We start from the raw sequence: 19,878 nt of genomic DNA on the forward strand, positions 1-19,878 counted from the left end.
TGAGAACGTATAATAAAATGTTATAGGAGAAGAAATGTCATCGATTTAACAGAAAATTCAATGTGGTAAAAGGGAGAAAATTTCGCTAATTGGAGTTACTCCCCTTGACTATTATTTTTATCCGGGCGTTATAAACAAAATCACTTTTCCTGTCGGCTGTAGAATCAGTTAAAAACACTATCTATCAGCAAGGTGCTGTTCGTTTAAAGCTATAATTTCATATTTTTAAGTTATATTTTTAAAATGTATTAAAATAAAGCCTTAAAATAGATGGTATCTATAAACAGTCCTACCTTGTTAAAGAATAATCCTATTAATCCTATAATTCACTATTGCCAGTTGAGAAATTGGCAAAAATATCATTTTCAACATCAAATTCAAACGTTTGAAGATAGCTATTCCATGGGGGGGGGGGGGAATAGAAAAACAGGGGAGGTAATTGTGTTATTATTTCCGGTGTGAATGATTTTTAAGTGTGAGAATGATACCTATAATGATCGTATAATAGTGAGTTGACAACCTATTGAGCAAAAAACATAGAAATAATTATGTTCTGACTTTCTTAGAAAATATGAAATTCTCGCTTTAATGTTACAATAAAGAATTTTGATGTTACCTAATAAAAATTGGAGGGTCTAGAGCACAAGTGATCTAACTACCAACCATTTTAGTTGGTTGTTACATCACTTGTGCTCTAGACCCTCAATTCTGGAAAAATGTAATTTGGAAGGAAATGAGATCAAATTGGGGAATCAACTGAATAATACGAAGAAGACGGTAGAACACCTCTCCATTTTGTTTGAGTCTTATTTTCTTTCCTAATTTAGAGTATGCTTAAATCATATTATTATTAAAGGAAACCGAGCCAGTATTGGTCACATTAATTTTTATTGCCCGTTAATCACGTAGAATTTCGATTGCGGATAGATAAGTTTTTTGTTTAATAAAATGTTGTACACAGGAATTGATCAATAGCTTGGGTTACCAGGCAGTTTCTGTTTTAGACGAAGCTAGGTGCGTCCCGGTCAGATAGGTCTCAAATTAAAAAAAATAGTATAAGAAGAGATCAGAAATCTGTAATAAAGTCAATCATTGTCTCTGTTATCCAGAACTATAAAAATATTTATTAATCATTGGAATAAACAATGACAACACAGTTATAAAGCTTGTAATTGATTTTATATTCCGGTTAATATGATAACAAAAAATATATTTTCGGAGTTATATTTTACAATCAAACATACCGATTAGTCGCACGACATTTTCAGTAATTTTGTTGTCGTGTATCCTTTTTTTATGGTTTGAAAAGCTATTTGATAACACCGAAATTTTACAATCATATTGCAGCAAATAAAAACAATCGAAAATAATAGTTGAACAAAGACTAATAATTTTACCCACCCATTAGCTTCAGTGTTAAATCCATGACATTTCTTGGGCTAGAGCATTTTAAAAACATTTCAATGATCTTAATCTTTACAACTTCAAAGGGCCCAACATGTTATATAATAATTTTATAAAAATATTGACCAAGTGGACTATTTCGATTTGTTTGGGTTTTTTTCGCCTGGTTGGGGGAATATATACGCTGTGATGGGTGATTTTGGTGAATTATCTTGATTTTGAGGCGGCAGGATCAGGAAATTTTTTATGGGAAATCACCTATTAAAATGACGTCACGGCCTATAGATTCCGTTAACCACGAAGCGTAGAAAAAAATCGATATGGTAGACCCCCAATAATATTTTATCAGATGATTGTGGCATGTTGGGGTCTTTGTGCTTATAAATATTAAGCGTGTTTTAAAAAAAAAAAAATGTTATAGGTGAAGAAGTGTGATGGATTTAAACATTAAATGCAATGCGGTAAAAAGGGTGGGGGGGGGGATTTTGCTAATTGGAGTTACTTCCCTTGACTATTATTTTTGTCTGGGTTTTCTAAACATGGTCACTTTTCCCGTAGGCTGTAGATTCAATTCAAAACATTATCATCATGGTTCTGTTTGTTTAATGTTATAATGTTGAGGTTACCAATTAAAAATTCCGGATTATTTTTATTTTTAAATAACATGAAATCAAATTGAGAATCAACCGATAGAATAAAGATGGCGTATTTTAAATCAATACAAAGTAATTTGAAATTAAGATGGCTATAACTATGTAAGAAGTGGTCGTTTTTAATCATGTTGGACATATAATATACTTTTTGTTAAGATTATATTTTTCATTAATTTATGGTCTGAGAGTCTATATCTGCCATGGTTTATTCTGGAATATTGCATCTTTATTCATACAATAAATTACTTGATTATGTTTAAATTGTTCAATGCTAACTTAACAATGGCCATTTCTAGACCATCGCAACAATTCTCAGTCAAGAATCAATAGTATAGTCATCGAGATAACTAAAGACTAAAACCTTTCAATTGTTCAAATGAAACATTATAACAAACAATGCTTGTGGCTATATTAAAAATAAATGCTTTGATTAGAAACATAAAACATTCAGCCTCACATTTACTTAATTATCTGGCATAAGACTTCCGGCAATACCGAAAGCTGGATACTTTAGTAAGTACATGTACACATTTTGCAAACGATAAATCCATTTACACAAACGGGTACATTTGTTAGCAGTTACTTATTTTACATTTTTAAAATGTTCCTTAAACCGATGATATTCCATCGGTGGAACCCGTTAAGGGAACCTTTTCGTTTACGGTAAAATTTGTTGGCTCCTTTCTCACCGGATCCTCGATAGTACTGACTGATTTATAGGAACCGGAACCCAGACAGCAGCTTTTTACAGCAGTGTGGGTGGCAGCCACGGAGAAGAATTTGTCATAAAGAAAGGCACCAAGAACTCCACCTACCAAAGGCCCAGCCCAATAAATCTGAAAAATACAATCATATGAAAGTGTTAGTCATACAAGGAAAAACATATCGGTATATTTTTATTTCAATATTGTAGTTCATACTACAATCCCTTTGGTAATCAGCATCGGAGATAACGTAAGTTTCAGTTTGGCGTGATTTAACAATACAGTTCAATAGGTCCTATTATCTGAATTAGATCGTGGGCACAAATGGCGATCAATCGGCTAATTTATCGTATTAATTTCAAATTAACGAGTATACATGTATTTGGAGTGGTTTTCTAACTGATCATCGAGCGTGGCATATAGTATGGCCAACTGGGGCCATGGTCGCCATTTTGTTACAAATCTGCACTGCAAGTTTAATAGAAAAACACCAGAACAAAACAGATATAAAATAATGAGTGTCGGTGAAAACGAAGAGAATGATAGTTCTGTAAAGGATATAGCGGGCAAGAGACAGGGTCTGTGTAAGAATATCTCTCTCTCTCTCTCTCTCTCTCTCTCTTCTTATCTGGACTCCTGCACGAGAGGCCTACACCATATAGCTAACCAAATGTTACGGACACAACGATGCCCAAAGGGGTAATATTATCGTTCCAACTCAAGAAATCTTAGTTCTACGCATTATTCACTCCTACTCACTCTGGTTGGAAAAAAAATGGCGTGTACATGTTTTTCTTTTTCGTGAATTGAGTAATGTTATAATTGATTATTTTTCTGCTCCCATACTGATCACCTAACAAATCAAAATATAAAACAGTGCTGGTATCATTTTATCGTTATTATTGTCAATGATGTTAATAGTCACACTTAAAAGGTAAATCCCAATTTAATAGAAATGTAATTATGTTAAACCTGTGCCATTATAGTGGACGAAGGGGTTGGCTAATATGAATAACCTGATGACAAACAACCGCAATATGACAGTGACATGTCATTATAGGTGACATCATTACTGGCGACATGTCACTCTAGTTGAAAAACACACCTTGGCACGTTAGTATAATTTGGGTATAATTAAAGCCACGTCGAACAATATATAATTGTATTTTTCATGGCTTAACCCACCCTTAAATATATCCAAGTTATTTCACATTTAATTAACAAAACAAAATTAAAATATTAACGATAGACAAACTTTCAAATTAAAGTCTCTGAGCCTCATTCGAAGGATTATTATTAACCCATTGCAAACTACAATATTGTGAAAATTGAGTCACCAAAAGGAATATTAGTCCAAATAGATATTATGAATTGAAATTTCATCAACATCTACATCCCCAACATCTGTCTTTTGCAGCCGTAGAGATGCATCATGAGATGCAGACTTCGGAGTTTGGGTTTGGTTTTCAGTACATAAACACATGTAAAGTCGGGTGTACATTGGTTTAATTAAATAATAAACTGAAAAGAAAATCGTTCAATTTCTGTTTCTGTATCGTTGTGCGGCGGCAGGTGCTATTCAATGAGTTCGCTTAGCTAACTGTTATACACTTACGTTTTCTTATATAAGACATTTCAAGGTATAAATCCGTGTCAATTGGGTTATGTATGTATATACAATAATTTCATTCCCATATAGATGAGAAACCAATAAAGTACAATAAGTGTTGATTGAATTTTCTTACACCATAGAGTGTTAATTATGGTTTTCATAACTGCTTATTATTCGCTGTAAAGCAATACATTATACAAGGTTCAGTGCCCTTGACTGGATGAACTTCAGTGTTCGGTGAACTGTATAAACACCCTTAGAGTATGACATCGATGAACGGTGACGATTTGTAGGGTATTGAGCAAGGTGTATGAGTAGTAAGACAATTTAAAATGACCTTCCTGCTGCGAAAAGAAAAATAATTACGGCCAATTTTTGTAATCGAAATTCTACGTTTCTTGTCCTTTAATCTAATTGATAGTTTGAAATTGCTCGGTTTTAAAACAGGATCGTCCACCTAGTATGTCCATTCAGCTGGTTCATTACTCTGTTTATCTTTTAAATATGATTAAACGGATATACAACAAAGTTTTGTTTATTCATCAGCTGATTTTTACTTCATTTTCAGTAGCATTATATATATATATATATATACTTTCATGTAGTTATCTTTAAATCAAATCAAAATGACCCCCCCCCCCCCACACACACACACACACACAGACATGCTGAGCCAATACATGAGAGAGACTAGAAGAGTGCCTATACATTTAAAAAAGTAAATTTCCTTCCGAAATGGCCTCAGATGCAAGGAAATAAACTTTAAACTTCATCAATTGCCTTGGGGAGAACCCCCACCCCCACCAGATACCCACCTCCAGACTCTATCGGTCTTGAAATAGTATGCAAAAGTCGATATATTTACCCCTTTTAGATTAAAGTCGCTGATCGTGTTTTGCACGAAATATACCATCTGCAGTGAAACGAAATTGAATCACTTTTGGACTGATATTTTGCAGGTCCAAAGTAAAAGATATAATTTCGTAGTAAGTCTTTGCGACCTGTGGCCAATCAATTACTGAATTATGGGCATGAATAGCTGGACTGGACTGGACTTAGGAAATACAAATATTCACATTTACTTTTTATATGAGAACTATTCGATGTGTGAACTTCTCAAATGAAAATGGTATGGGATGTTCTAGAAAGTATACGTATACCTTTCCTTGCGCACACCACTATTATTTATTTTCTGAAAACAATTTACAGAGAAAAATTGAATATATCAATTGTAGACGAGGAAACAATTAATAAGTATAACAATTGAAAATAAAGAGAATTACCCATTGATGTTCTAAACGGCCCATGACTACCGCTGGTCCAAATGCCCTGACAGGATTCATTGCACCGCCTGATATATTTATCTGAAATAATAGATAATAATAGATAATATCTTTGATACTGAAATAACAGACAAAATTGTTTAACACCCGTATTTTACTAAGCTGTATTCGAAGATGATAGCAGAAACATTCGCAAAACATTGATTATGCTATAATGAACAAAGGCATTGATATCGGTATAAGGGACTCTGAGGCATTGAAAAATAACGTTGTGGTTAATAAAACGGGTATTCGCTGAAGAATGCACACCCATCTCCACTATATATTATAATATATATTCTTCCAAAAAAAGTAGGGGATATTCAGAAACAATACAAAACTGTGGAAATGCACTGCTGTTTTTATTAGAGGTATGTTAATAACAGGCCAATTGCCTACACATGAACATAACAGTTCATATGGGAGGCTGACGGTCCTATTTCACTCGCAAAGAGATACACTGTCAAAAGTGAAAATGGACGTTTTTGATTTTTGTCTTAATAATGAGTAATTGTTCCACTAATCCTCAGACATTCAGCAGTTCGTCGTGGCAAGCTCCTAATCAACCCGTCCAATCACGATTTGAGGCAATCTAACCCACTCCTCTTGCAGTGCTACGGCCAATTCTTGCAGTGTTGTCGGTTGACGTTGACGTCGACGAACACGTCCCCCGATCAAATTAAACGTAGCACACTAAAGCAAAGATACGCTAAACAGTAAATCTCATGCAAGAACCGATAGGAATGCAAACATGGATAGGATAAACCAGCAAAAGGCAGTTTTCATCAACCCTTCCTTGAAGTGTCAAATTTGACAATGAACCCCTCCCACATGTATGGCGCTATTGTGTGTCGCCTGTCCAGCTCAGTGGTTCTGTTGGGGCGATAAGTATCTTCATCTGTGAACATATGAACATGACTATTTATCATATCACAACCTGCATAGGTATTTGCATTTCAATATCCCCTACTTTTTTTTAAAAGTATATTTTTAATTGATTACATTAGAATTTACAAATATTTAGTTTAGCTTATTGAAATATGCGCAAAAATACTATAAGAGTGTGTCGAATGTGAAGGCAACTACGCTGGTAGAAATCGAGAAATCTTCACCCTTGTCCACGTTCTCACTACGCCGACGCCACGCTCCATAGTCCGTCTACGCCCACATAACGCCCAGCCACGTATCCATAGCGCCCAACCCCGTAGCCGCCATGTGCCTGCTACGCTTCTACAACAACCTCACCATAATCAAGGAAGTGCTTCGATCTCGACCACACCAAACTGATATAGTGACGTAAAGCGGTACTGAGCTGTTTTTAATTGCTTGGTACATGGTTGGTCTCTCCTTAGAAGGCGAAAGGCTAATTAGGATGAGGTAAGCATGGCATGGCGAGCTTGAAAAAGAAAGCTTGGCGAGAGTGTGGACAGGGTACTGAAAGTGAGAAGAGCGTAGTGGCGGCATACTGAGAGTGGGACGCTCTCCACGTTACTATCATGAACCACCACACTCTTGCCTAGCCCAGAAAGACCCCGCCACACCCCTGCCACCCTCAGCCACTACCTGTCTGATTTATTAGATCGTGGCGAGGTCGTGGTATATGTGTGAAGGATGTTTAAATCGCTCGATTGTGTTTTTAGTATTGATTTCTACTGACGATAGTATTCAATTACATTTTTCAACACCTGACAAACATTTGAAATTTCGTTCTCATTCAATAAGTACTACATTGCACTTCAACAACAAATAAAACACGTGATATGCTATTTTATAGCAAATGCTGATGTTTTGTATTTATTTTGTTCCTTTTATTAAATGTTTCATAAAATATATACCATAGTTTCTTGCAGATGGTCGCTCTATCTTTAATCTTATATCGTTTTTATTTTCTCATTTAAAATTTATTTTTAAAAAAATCTAGGTCGGTGAACCCTATATGACTTCAACTGTTTTTCTTTAAGGATGGTAATCAAATGGAGTGGTTTAACTTGTGCGGTTCCCTTAATGTGGTATCCTGTCAGTGTGCCAGGCGTTATGGTTTGGATCACCTGTGTATACGTGATACCCCGGGTACCCCCCACTGTTAAAGAACATTGCATTTCTAAAACCTACGTTAATGTGTGAAATTAAAACACAAAATTGCAAATTAATGAATTTTTTATTAACATTATCTATGCTTACAATTACTGTAACCCAGTTACTGTACTGTAACTATTCTGGGGGACTTATTGTTTTGTTGTATAAATTGTGCACATGTTCATAAAATTTCAAATTTTTCTAGTGGATACCATACAATATATTTGTTACTATAATCAGAGCTAATCAAAAATATGAAAGTTAAAACAGATCGCAAAATATAAGAAAATGAAATATAATAATTGACAATTATTGATTGGTGTAAGTGAATTAAAATGTGTATGTTATTTTGGATATCCCCCTTTTCCCTCTTGTTAGTGGTGCGGAACAGAGGGCCTGGCAAGAGTCAACAAAAAAACATGGTCCCATGTGCACATTGGCATGCACGTAAAAGTTCCCTTGGCAGTTTGAATTCAGCATAAATGTAGGCCGAGAAAAATTCCCCCAATAGCACACTGTATGGCATATGCCCGTCTGCATTATCCCGGTAGGATCAGAACAGTAGGACGTCATATTCAAGGTAAACACTGTTATTCGTCAGTGTTGTGGAATTTGGCAAGTTATTTTGTCGATTCAATCGCTCCAAGGCTCATTTACGTTACATTTACCGCGATTGAAGTAGACATGTGATACACCACGCGATACAAAGGCTCGCACACAGTATACGCCGTGTCAAAATGATCAATCATGATTGTGGACACTATATATAACCTGGTAGAAGTAGAAGTACTGTATACACTATGCTATGGGACATCTACTGCAGCCAAGTAAAACGCTATTGGCCCGCAATATTTGGCATTATAGCTTCTATGATGTTATATGGTCCTGTTATGTAGGCTATGAGTATAGTGTATGAATCTTAGGCAACGTTTTGCTTTATTAAGTAAGTTTATTGCATAAAAACGCCCACGGGGAGCAGCATACAATTACAAAATGAAAGAAAAATCACATAAGAACAAATATACATGAACATAGATAAACGATTCAAGGGCGATGTGTAAAGATGCCTAAATCGAACGTGATACCTAATTCAATCCTACAATGCAATTTAGAAAGTACGCTCACAACAAAAAGAAAGAAAATATACATGACTAGAATCTATACGAATACTTAGAGCATGTGAAATGGGAGATTATTATTAGTAGTAATAGTACCCCCCACACACACACACTCACACACCCGCACACACCACCACCACCACCACATACACACACACATACCATGTCCAAACACTTGTACCTACTGCATAGCGGTAGTCGAGTCTATCAAAGAGATTTTTTATGTTGTTATTTAAAAAGTATTAGAAGCTGATATAAGTTGCAAGGCTTCAGGGACCTAATTATAAGCCTACTAGACAGGCTGGACTTGGAATGACAATCGCTATGTCGGTTGGGCTAATGAAGATGGGATATTAATAAAAAAAAATCACAGAATGCTTTAATAATCTTAATAGACCTGGGACGTCAAATCTTTTTATGTCATAATAACCCTGTGTACCAATATGCTTTATCTGTACCAATTCAACCGTTAACGTTATATGTACCATTGTTATGTACCAGTACAATGCATAGTCCGTAATTAAAACAACAATCTTGTCAGTGGGTATTTGATGACAGCTTTAATTTCCTTCGACAACTTCACAAAGTATTTTTTCGTTTTGTTTGTAATCTAAGTAAAAAAAGCAATTTCAAGCCATCAGTGTAAAAAATAGTGGAGTTTCTCGAATTAATGTAAAATCGGAAATTCGATTCCATTCTAGATACGACAGCGAGGATTCAATGCTATTCAGTGGTTTACTTTTTAAAATTATTTAGAACAAATAAAGTGTGGGATACATCACAGATTAATTTCTAGAACCCCAAATACAATTTGTGTATACGTGTGTATTTCTGATCCATGACATAGGGTTGCCAGGCAACGGATATCCCGCAATCCAGCAACGTTTTGGATGTTGGCTTTCATGTATTTTGTGTCGAAGTTAATAGCCAGAGATTAAATGGATGGCATCTCTAAATTCGATACTACGCTTTGCCGAAAAATTCTGATAACTTTGGAAACCATTATCACACACACAAATTCCAAATACTTTCGAATACTCAATGTTTACGTGTTGACGCGTCGTTGACTACACAGCATTTGTATATTTCGATATGATCGTTATATGGCTGTGAAAAACAAAGTGAAAACTTTAATGATGCATGACTAAATAGAACAAAATTACCTTACAATTTTGTGTTTTCTTACTTATCGACTAGGGGAGAACAGAAACATATCATTATTCATATATACGCTTTCTCTCAGTGCAAAACTGTATTGTACTTGTGTGTTTAAGGTCCATAAATTACGCCATTTATAACTTATCCTAAGCAAACAGCTAAAATATAATATAATGGACGTGACAACTGTTCATTCGCGACAATTTAAAGGGTATTCTAATTATTCGAAATAAATATTTGTATCGATCGACGAACAAAAACGACAGTAACATAATTATTGTTAAACAAATGCGACCATTAACGTCAATGAGTACAATAGTATTGTATGCATGAAATATATGAATATAAATTTATATATTTCAATGATTGTATGGACCAGGAACCGAGCATGACGTCATCGCCGCCATCGCCACCATCTAGATAAATAGCGATTGTGGAACAGTTACTGAAGATTGACCTATGTTAACAGTGAAAAATTTTAATGATCAAACATTCAAAGCAGCTGATTATTCTACTCGAAATAGTGTGGTTTTGTAGGCTATTGCGTTTATTACAACTCGTGTTTACCCAACATTACAGAATCAATCCAGCTAAAGTATTACCGTATTTACTTGAAACAATGTGCAGTCTGCATCAAAATTTAACCGAAAAAACAGCTTTGGTCTAATATAAGTGCAATCAACCCCTCGCTAGTAAAATCAGACCTGTCATCGAACTATCGAGTTAAACAAAACTGCTCGCTTACTTTTTCTTGAAAACATGGTATTATTTCCAATTACCTAGGTAGGTTCACACAGCTAACAATTTATTTACTTTTTACACTATATTTACTAATTTCTATCTGGACTATAGCTCTCATCCTTACGTCAACTGGCATACTATCGCCACCAAAAGTGGCTAAGACGCTGGCGGTGGGTGTTCGATCCCTGGCGGTGCAATGGCCGAGAAAGTTCATCCAGATTTTCCGGCGTGGTTCTCCCTTGTCAGTGATACATGACTGAGGGCCTGACAAGGACAGCTGAGTAATCGATCGGATGGGACGAAAAACCGAGCTCCCGTGTACACATTGGCATGCACGTAAAAGGTCCCTTACCGATGTCCGGGCAAAATTTCCCTCATTGCATGCTGTATGGCGTATGTCCGTCATCATTAACCCAGTTTGGAGCAGAACAGTACGACGTTAAATCCCATTTCATTTCATTTCGCCACCAAGAAACCCCATTTAGGAATGACTACCATCAATATCGCTCGCAGTATATCTATTGCGCCTATCTTGTATTTCATAAGATATGTTGGTGTTGGTTTTTTTTTGGGGGGGGGGGTTTGTTGCTGTTTTATTATAAATTTGCTTTTCATTTTTTAGTGAAGCCTGTATTATTACAAGCTCGTGACTGTGCTGCGAAGTGGACGCTTACGACTGGCCCCCAAATCCTTTCCCTTAATTTGATATTTGTTGTTTATTGCTAATTGCAATGTCTGTATATAGTTTATGTCTTGTCCGCAGGTTTGCCTTATCCGTTTTGTTTGCATGTAGTGCGGTCATCCTGCACTTACTATTAGACGGGGTTAGAAACCTACATTTAAAAATACTCGCACTAGGTCTTTAATAGGAGGGTTGATCTATTATTATGTGGGTTGAACTAATAAAAGTTGACGAAACTGTTTACCAAGAAGAGCGCGGATATTGGTACAACAGGTTCTGTTAGTAAATGATAGTGAAGTGCTTTTTGAATAGTGTGTGTGTGTGGACCTGAACATATAATGTTTGAGGGCTAGACGCCTTGATACGGTGTAAATGTCATTTGGTAAATAAATCGTTGAATTTGATATTGTTCGACACATATCTTTCATCAACCCAATACAGTATATTTAGCATACATTGCTTAAAGCAATCATAAAAATGTTTAAAGAGAAATGTCCACAATGTCAATCTAAAAAACATTTTTATACGTTTGATGTACTATCACCTAATATTTAGCATCAGCTCTGACTTAAGATTTTGCCAGTTGTTAGTTTCCAGCATATTTGTTTTATCCTAGAATCTCAATAGTTAAAACATATAGTCACCCAAAATATTGCTGATTTTGTTTGCTATGGAGTGTTGCTTTTTTTTCTTGCTTTGTTTTAGTACTTTCATTTGCCTTTTCCCTGAAAAATTCTTACCAATCTAAAAGTTTTTTTTAATAAACAAGTTAGGTATATATGCCCAGCTGTGTTTTGTTTTTGAGGTCGATTTATCTCATTTAGCTAGAGCCAGTGAATTGTTATACAAAAAGAAAATACCCGACATTTTCTTCTGCTCTATCCCTTTGTTATCAATAGATCGAAAGTAAAATATAAAATAAATATGAACGTTTTTATATAAATGTTATCACTCTCCAGATGTAATGTGGACGCTAACTTATCTTTGGCTTCGACCTCCGCAGGGGCCGGATTCAAGGTCGTGCAAACCTCTTAAAATCGATGGCCGGGGGCCCTATTCACAAAGCATATAACTTGTTTAGTGGCTGTGAGGTAAATCTGTGCTATGGTTTTAGTACTCGACCAATGAACAAGATGTAGTCTTAAAATATTATAGTTTATGGTTTTGTAAATAAGTAAACTTAATTACTATGGTAAATAATGGCTGCTAAATAATTTATTTTACAGTTGATTTGAAAACATCTGACTTTCGTATTTCAGTATGGTCCCGGGCACATTTTTCAGTAAACAATGACAATATACCAGTGTTCCACAGCGATATCCACAGACGCGTTGTTTTTCACTGGGGTTGAGAGCCAAGTGTTAGACTACTAGACCCCCCCCCCCCACGCCACCTCCAGCCCTCGGCGAAATATTTATCGTATTAAATATTAAATTATACCTACCCCGTAAAATATATTGACAGCCACAACCAGTCCAATGATGAAAGGCACGGAACCTTGTACGTCTTTTCTGTCTTTATCTATCATAGCAAATACACTAAATAGTAAGAAGAAGGTGATGACGATTTCTGAATAAAGGGCTTGTTCTGTAGTGACGTTCGGCTCCGGCAATAAAATGCCCAGATTACCAACCTTGGATTCGGGTGTAATGGCTTTTAATAAGGCAGCCCCTGCTACAGAACCACCGGTTTGAGCAATACAATAAAATATAAATCGGACAAAGCTGATCTCTCTGTTGACCGCAAATCCTGAAAATTAAGGATTATGAGATTAAATGGGACCGTATTTAAAATAACACAGGACAAATTACTCGGTTAATTACACGAGATAAATTCACTATTTTATACACTGATAATATCATTAACCAGGAAATGAAATGGGGTGTAACGTCGTATTCTTCTGCACCAACCGGCCTAACGGAGATGGTCGTACTCAATGCAGTGGATATGCTTATGGGAGAAATCTTGCCGGGACAGAGCGGCGTTTCCGCCTACTCCTCATTGAATTCCAAATGTCACGCTTTTTAACGGACACTTCAAAGTTCCTTATCAGGTGTCCCATTCTCCATCACGGACGAAGGAAATCACGACATAAAATCTCTAAGGACTTTCTCAGCCAAAATCAGGATCGAACTTGGGATTTCCTGATTAGTTGGCCAGCGCCTTACTCACTGCATAACAATGGTTTCACGAACCATAGATCTTGATAGCAGTTTTAAAATTGAACAGATATAATCTATGAACTATAAACATACTTGATTTAATCTATAGATTCAGTTATCTTAATTTATTCACATTTTCATAGACAAATTTGGCGATTGAGTGACATCGGTTCATATTTCTTTCAAATTGTGAAAACCCACTCGCTATTGGGAGTTCCATTTTCCGTGGCTATAGGCAAAAACAGCCCAGTTTTGTTCAACATTATTCATTTTTTATGGGGTACGATTAAGAAAGTAAATTTACATAAATTTGTTTGACTACCAAGCTTTAAATACTATATACATAATTTAAAGGCAAAGGTGTGCGTCAGCTTATGTCAAATTAAAATCTTTATGTGAATATTAATAAGTTCGAAGTTCGTTTTATGAATACAAAATAAAATATACTTCATTTATACCACATTCTAACAAAATTTATTCTAAAGTTACAATGAATATTAAAAGGTTCCTCTACTGAATAAAATATAAAATCTATTCAAAACTATTTATACATGCATTTTAAAACGGAAATTCACATAAAGACCGTTTAAAAGGTCATCCATATCAGTACGCAAAAGTTTAAGCTGACATTCTAGACTTGTGACCTGCTTGAAAAGAAATCATCAAATATTTCTTAGTCTTACTCAATCATTTTAATTTTCTTGTAATTAACACGGCATTTATCATTTGACCCCACAGAGACATTCTTTGTCTTAAACCATGTGTTTTATTACTGTATCGGTCGAAGGAAGTGGACATTAACCTCTAGCATATTAGCATCATTTTGGCTCCGATTAAAATCCAATAAATGACTTCCAAATTTTATGATTGATATTAATGGATGGTCGTTGTGATGTGGGATATGTTTTAGGTCTAGCATTACCCCAACACATCTAGCACAGGAAACCTGGAAAAATGGTTTTGAAGAAACCCTAGACGTAATAAGAAGTGGTTTTAACAAGTATATGACATAAATACTTGGGTAGAATTTTAAGCATCATCTTCAGTTGGACTCATTTGGAATGAGTCAAGTCAAGTAGTGAAAGTACGATATGTGGTTGAATCGGCAAGATATATCGTTGAATCGATGTATCGCGATTTTATTAATATCTAAATAACTAAAAAAATATCAATTATTCATTTATCCCTTTGTTTTCCTGGTAAATATTGACCTGATTATGAACCGTGATACAAATCGTATTTGTAGCACCTGAATAGCAATACGTATCGTATGGTGACTATGGTGACTGCAGTGGCAATACCCAGCACTAATTGGACCCAGAGCCAACAGTAAACGAGACTGTTTGCTCTCTGATGGATTACATTCAGCAATGATCTCCACGTTAACATTTACAGATGTATTGATAAAATTAAAAGAAATGAAAAGTGCGTGAGGGGGATGGGGGAGGGATAGTTCAACAACTTGAAGATCAACTTGCGCGGTATGAAAACTCTTCAGTTAAACATTTATATGCAATCGGATAATTATTGAAACGTGGCTATACATGACAATAAGTCCTTCCTATAAATAGACAAAATATTACATAATGTTTGCTTTCTCTGAATCACTACAAGCAAATGTCAACTGATGTTTTATAAATACAGAAACATTACTTTACTGAATGGTACTTGAGTATTTTCATATCTATTATTGTGTATTTATATGTATGATGCATGATCAATGCAGATGTATTGATAAAATTAGAAGAAATGAAAAGTGCGCGAGGGGGATGGGGGAGGGGAGTTCAAGAACTTAAAGATCAACTTGCGCGGTATGAAAACTCTTCTATTGAATATTTATATACAATTGGATAATTATTAAAACGTGGCTATACATGACAATAAGTCCTTCCCATAAATAGACAAAAGATTACATAATGTTTGCTTTCTCTGAATCACTACAAGCAATTAATGTCAACTGATGTTTTATAAATACAGAAATATTATTATACTGAATGGTACTTGAGTATTTTCATATCTGTTTTGTGTATTTATATGTATGATGCATGATCAATGCTAATAAATTTCTCAATCTATATATTAGTTTTAATGTCACTGGAAGGGTCTATATTAGCATTAGGTATAAAGATAAAGGTCATATGATCACATACATCTTATAATCTGTTGCAACCTGCACTCATTAATTTCTATCCAATCTAGAGGAGGGCAGAGGTGTCCCAAGAGCTTACCACGTGTTTATATATCTAGAAATCTAAAATCACAGCAGCAGACATAATAAATATTTGTTAACTACTTCCATATTAATAAAATTCGTAAATATTTATAAGAAAGACTGTACTGTCTACCCGAGGCAGTTTGTAACATACTTCTGAATCCACAATAACATTCAATAGATTATTGTGCAGTTTGAAAGAGAAATAAAATGACATCTCAGTTTGGCGTGTTGCCCCTTAGCAGGTGCGATATTGACTTGTGCATCTATTATAATAAAAGTAATACAAAAACTTTTCATAAAACACCTAGTGGTATAACGTTTTCTAGAAAAATATTAAGCATTCCCTATCTTGCGACCTACACCCTGTCTCCATTGATGTCAGAAACCAATGTGAAAAGCGTGCAGCCAAATATACTTGATAAAGTCTACTTACCAATACTAACAGCTGGATTTATATGACCACCACTAATAGTCAACAACACGGTCACAATAACGGCGATAAAAAACCCAGAAGAAAGCGCTATATGCACTGTGCCATGTCCCCGTGTTCCTTCTTCGTGTAGTCCTGCACCAACGGTAAAAAATATCAAAAACAGACAGCCAAGAAATTCACCTATTACAGCTTTCCAGAAAGCTGGTTTTCTTAAATCGTCCATTTCTTCCATTATGAAAGTTTGACAACAATTTGGACCTTCTTGTCCCTGTGGAATATTGTGGAGCGATGTCAGGGACAGTGTTGGTGGCATCTGGGCATAACGGAAAAACGAAACTTGGTAATATAACTTTTGAGCTCAAGCAAATATTTAAACTTCTAATACACCAATTGTCAAAATATAACAGAATAACTACTAATACTTATTCATCCAGATTTATTTGAGTATAAAAAAGAAAACCGGACTCCTTTCTCATATAAAGGGGTCCTTACAGGTGAGGACGAGTCCATTTCAATTCACAGGTATGTCAATAACAGTCCCGTTATATATTCATAATGTATTTAATATAATATAATTCAATTTCTCGGCTGCACTTGTTTTCCATCAATCGTCCGTAGGCAATAAAGGAGTTTCTCAGCCAAGACAAACAATATATTATATATCCCTTTATGTACTAAGCCAATCATTTCCACGCGAGTGTTCATGGACAGTTTAAAGATGAGTATATTTTAAATGTAATAGTATATACCACTGAAGTAGTGAAGAAAACACTTCAATGTTTTAAGACCCATGTTTCTGTGTACTTTGAGTAATGCCACTGATGAATGTAATCTAATCCAGATCATAGTTAACACAATGGATTATGTATGTACCGTGATTAAAAATGGATTATTTGATTTGTACTGCTGCTTGCAAACGTGTAATAAATCAAATGGGAAAACATCACTACTCCGAACTGGGATTTGTTTTCTCTTGGTAAGGGCGGCATGGTCTAGAAACACACGCACGCACACTACTGAAATGCTTTATAAATAGTTCAAATAATGCGGATCCTAAAACAATGTGAAGTTTAAGATTTAATGTAACAAGTTGGCTAACGGGTGTCCATTTACACCTACATCTATATTTCTGAATAAAACTTAGAAAAAGTTTCAATATCCCAAGGTTAATACATGCTTGCAACAAGAAGATTTTACAAACTGTAACTTTTCCATGAGATTGAGGTGGCGTATGTAATACACGTCTTTATGATATTTAATGTGATGGTTATTGGGTTCGCGGACATATTTAAATAGTGTGTAAGGGGTGTGTGGGGGGTGTGGGGGTTGTCTTATGAACACTAACATTAATTTTTTTAGATAGTTATAAGTTGGGTTTTACAATGTACTGATTGGTATTGGTATTACAAAGATAAATGAAAGGACCTTCAAAAAGATTCGTATCTTTCTTTATTATATAGTAAAATAACAGACCGGGGTTAATGTACATAATATGAATATGGAAGTAAATATTAATCGGACGATAGAAGTTATTTATCACTTATTAGCTTAAACTTACGTTGGGGGTAATTCCACACATAATTCGTTTGATTTAAACTCATTCTTTTAAAGTGGTATGCACTAAAAAGGTTATTAACTGTGACAGTTGTCTCGACCCTTGTCACACGGGACAATTCGTCAGTATTTCGATTAAGCAAATTTTAGCTTCCCCATCAGTTGTATAGAATATCGTATAATTATGATAATCAAGTGGTTAATAAAAACAAATGGATGTATAGTTTTCTCTGGTTATTCTAAACTCGACGAAGATTGTATATCAATGTAAATACATGTAATTATGTTTCCAATATGTTCATGAAAGAATAGGGTGGCATTTAGTTTCACTGAGGTCATTTTGAGACTAATTTACGATTGCTGGCGTGGGCAGAAAAGAGCCGTTGCTTTTTCAGGGTGAGTTTTCACTTTTGAGGGTTGGTGCATGACACACGAGACTATAGAAAACTACATAGCCGATAAGGACGTAAACGGCAACCCGATTTATAGCCTCCATCATTATGGACATAAAGGCCCACTTTTAATATTATGCGTATCTACAAGCTTAAATATTTTTACGTCTAGAAGGGGATATTTATAACGAAATAAATCGACCTACTTTCAAGAATATGCGTTTCATAAGGGATATCCAACCTTCGTTCTTCAAGTGATCGTAGCATATTGAGGTTTCCTAAATATAATAAACGTTCTGGTGAATATGCTTTCTCCGTCAGAGCAGCTAAAATGTGGAATGATCTTCCAAAAACACTTCGAGAGTAGTCCTCTTCCATCCAGAGCTTTAAGACTAACTTAAAAACATATTTATTTCAAAAAAGTATTTGATCTGTTTTGTTGTGAATGCGCTTAGAAACACTCATGTGTAATGAACATTATAATGAAGCGCTATATAAATCGAACAATAATAATAATAATAATGATACGCAGCCTATAGTTTAGACTCGGTTGTCCAAAATATCTTGAAATATCTTAAATCCCTGAATTTAAAGCTTTCGTGTGGGTCATATAGACCTAGGCGGTCATAGATGTAGCGAACATTATCATTGTTTGATAAAGTCTAGTATAGCCTAGTCGAAACGTCACTCAGTAATAAGAGGTAATTGTATTCCATGGAATTGTTACGTGTGTGTTACAATTCAATTACTAAAATGTCATTGAAGTAATTTACCGTAACAAAGCATCCAACCTCCATAAAGAATAGAGTAATGTATCTGAAATTTTCAATATATTATATGCATATATTCCTTTTACATTATATATTTTTAAAATATTATTGTGAAAACTGCGGCGCTTTATCTAAATCTTACATGATGCATCTTTAGGAGAATTTGTTTATGTAGGAAGTGATCGTTTGTAATAATAATTGTAATGGCGTCCATCTATCTAAAGTTTTATTTAAACCCATAAAATTGTTGTCAAATGATATGAAATGTGGTTTAACGTCATACTTTTCTGCCCCGACTGGGTTAATGAAGACGGGCTTACGCCATGCGCTCTGCTATGAGGGAAATTTTGCACGGACAGCGGTGTTACGCGGCCTACTCTTATTTCGAATTCCGTCTCTCAAGGGTTCTTTTACGTGCAGGCCAATGTGTACATTTCACCATGGTTGTATGTAAAATCCGAAGGACTATACATTGTTCCATACCCGGCTCTATGGAACCTTGAAGGCATTCCAATCATATCCTTTGTTTTAGTTCATGGGCATAGATGATAACGGTTTAGTATCCCAAAAAGGAACCGAATTTCGAGATGATGCTGGGTGTAACAAAGATGACGCTTTGAGGGCTGGTTTTAGACAGATTCGTAACGTTGTTATTGCTCCAACAGCACAGCTTGGTGTTCAGTAGATATTTTTATGTTTAAAGCCGCTGATATAAATAATGATCACGTTTTCAATTTATCAGAATATCTCACAATCTGGAGGATTAATAGAAAACCCACCCATCAGAATCCATAGAAAATTAAAATCTTTTCCCTATTAAAAAAGAAATTGAAACGCGTTATTTCTTATCATTTGAATACCAATTTGACTAATTAAGGTCAG

At 35.2% G+C, this 19,878-nt stretch overlaps 1 protein-coding gene across 1 annotated transcript; it reads right to left on the minus strand.

Moving 5' to 3' along the window:
- Positions 1-1,157: 1,157 nt before the first annotated feature.
- On the minus strand, positions 1,158-16,783 carry LOC126820777 (aquaporin AQPAe.a). Its single transcript, XM_050548896.2, has 4 exons — positions 16,281-16,783; positions 12,915-13,219; positions 5,657-5,737; positions 1,158-2,893 (listed from the first exon to the last, which is right to left on the minus strand). Exons 1-4 carry the CDS (start codon positions 16,591-16,593, stop codon positions 2,666-2,668), a joined length of 927 nt encoding a protein of 308 aa, XP_050404853.1. The 5' UTR covers positions 16,594-16,783; the 3' UTR covers positions 1,158-2,665.
- Positions 16,784-19,878: the final 3,095 nt, after the last annotated feature.

This window comes from Patella vulgata, chromosome 5 (genome assembly GCF_932274485.2).
Source record: "Patella vulgata chromosome 5, xgPatVulg1.2, whole genome shotgun sequence".
NCBI lineage: Eukaryota > Metazoa > Mollusca > Gastropoda > Patellidae > Patella > Patella vulgata.

Coding starts and splice junctions, on each gene's coding strand:
- LOC126820777 (XM_050548896.2), bottom strand. CDS start 16,593: ATGCCACCAACACTGTCCCTGACATCGCTCCACAATATTCCACAGGGA. Junction 13,220..16,280: donor AAATCCAGCTGTTAGTATTG/GTAAGTAGACTT, acceptor CTTAATTTTCAG/GATTTGCGGTCAACAGAGAG. Junction 5,738..12,914: donor CTGTCAATATATTTTACGGG/GTAGGTATAATT, acceptor CTATTATTTCAG/ATAAATATATCAGGCGGTGC.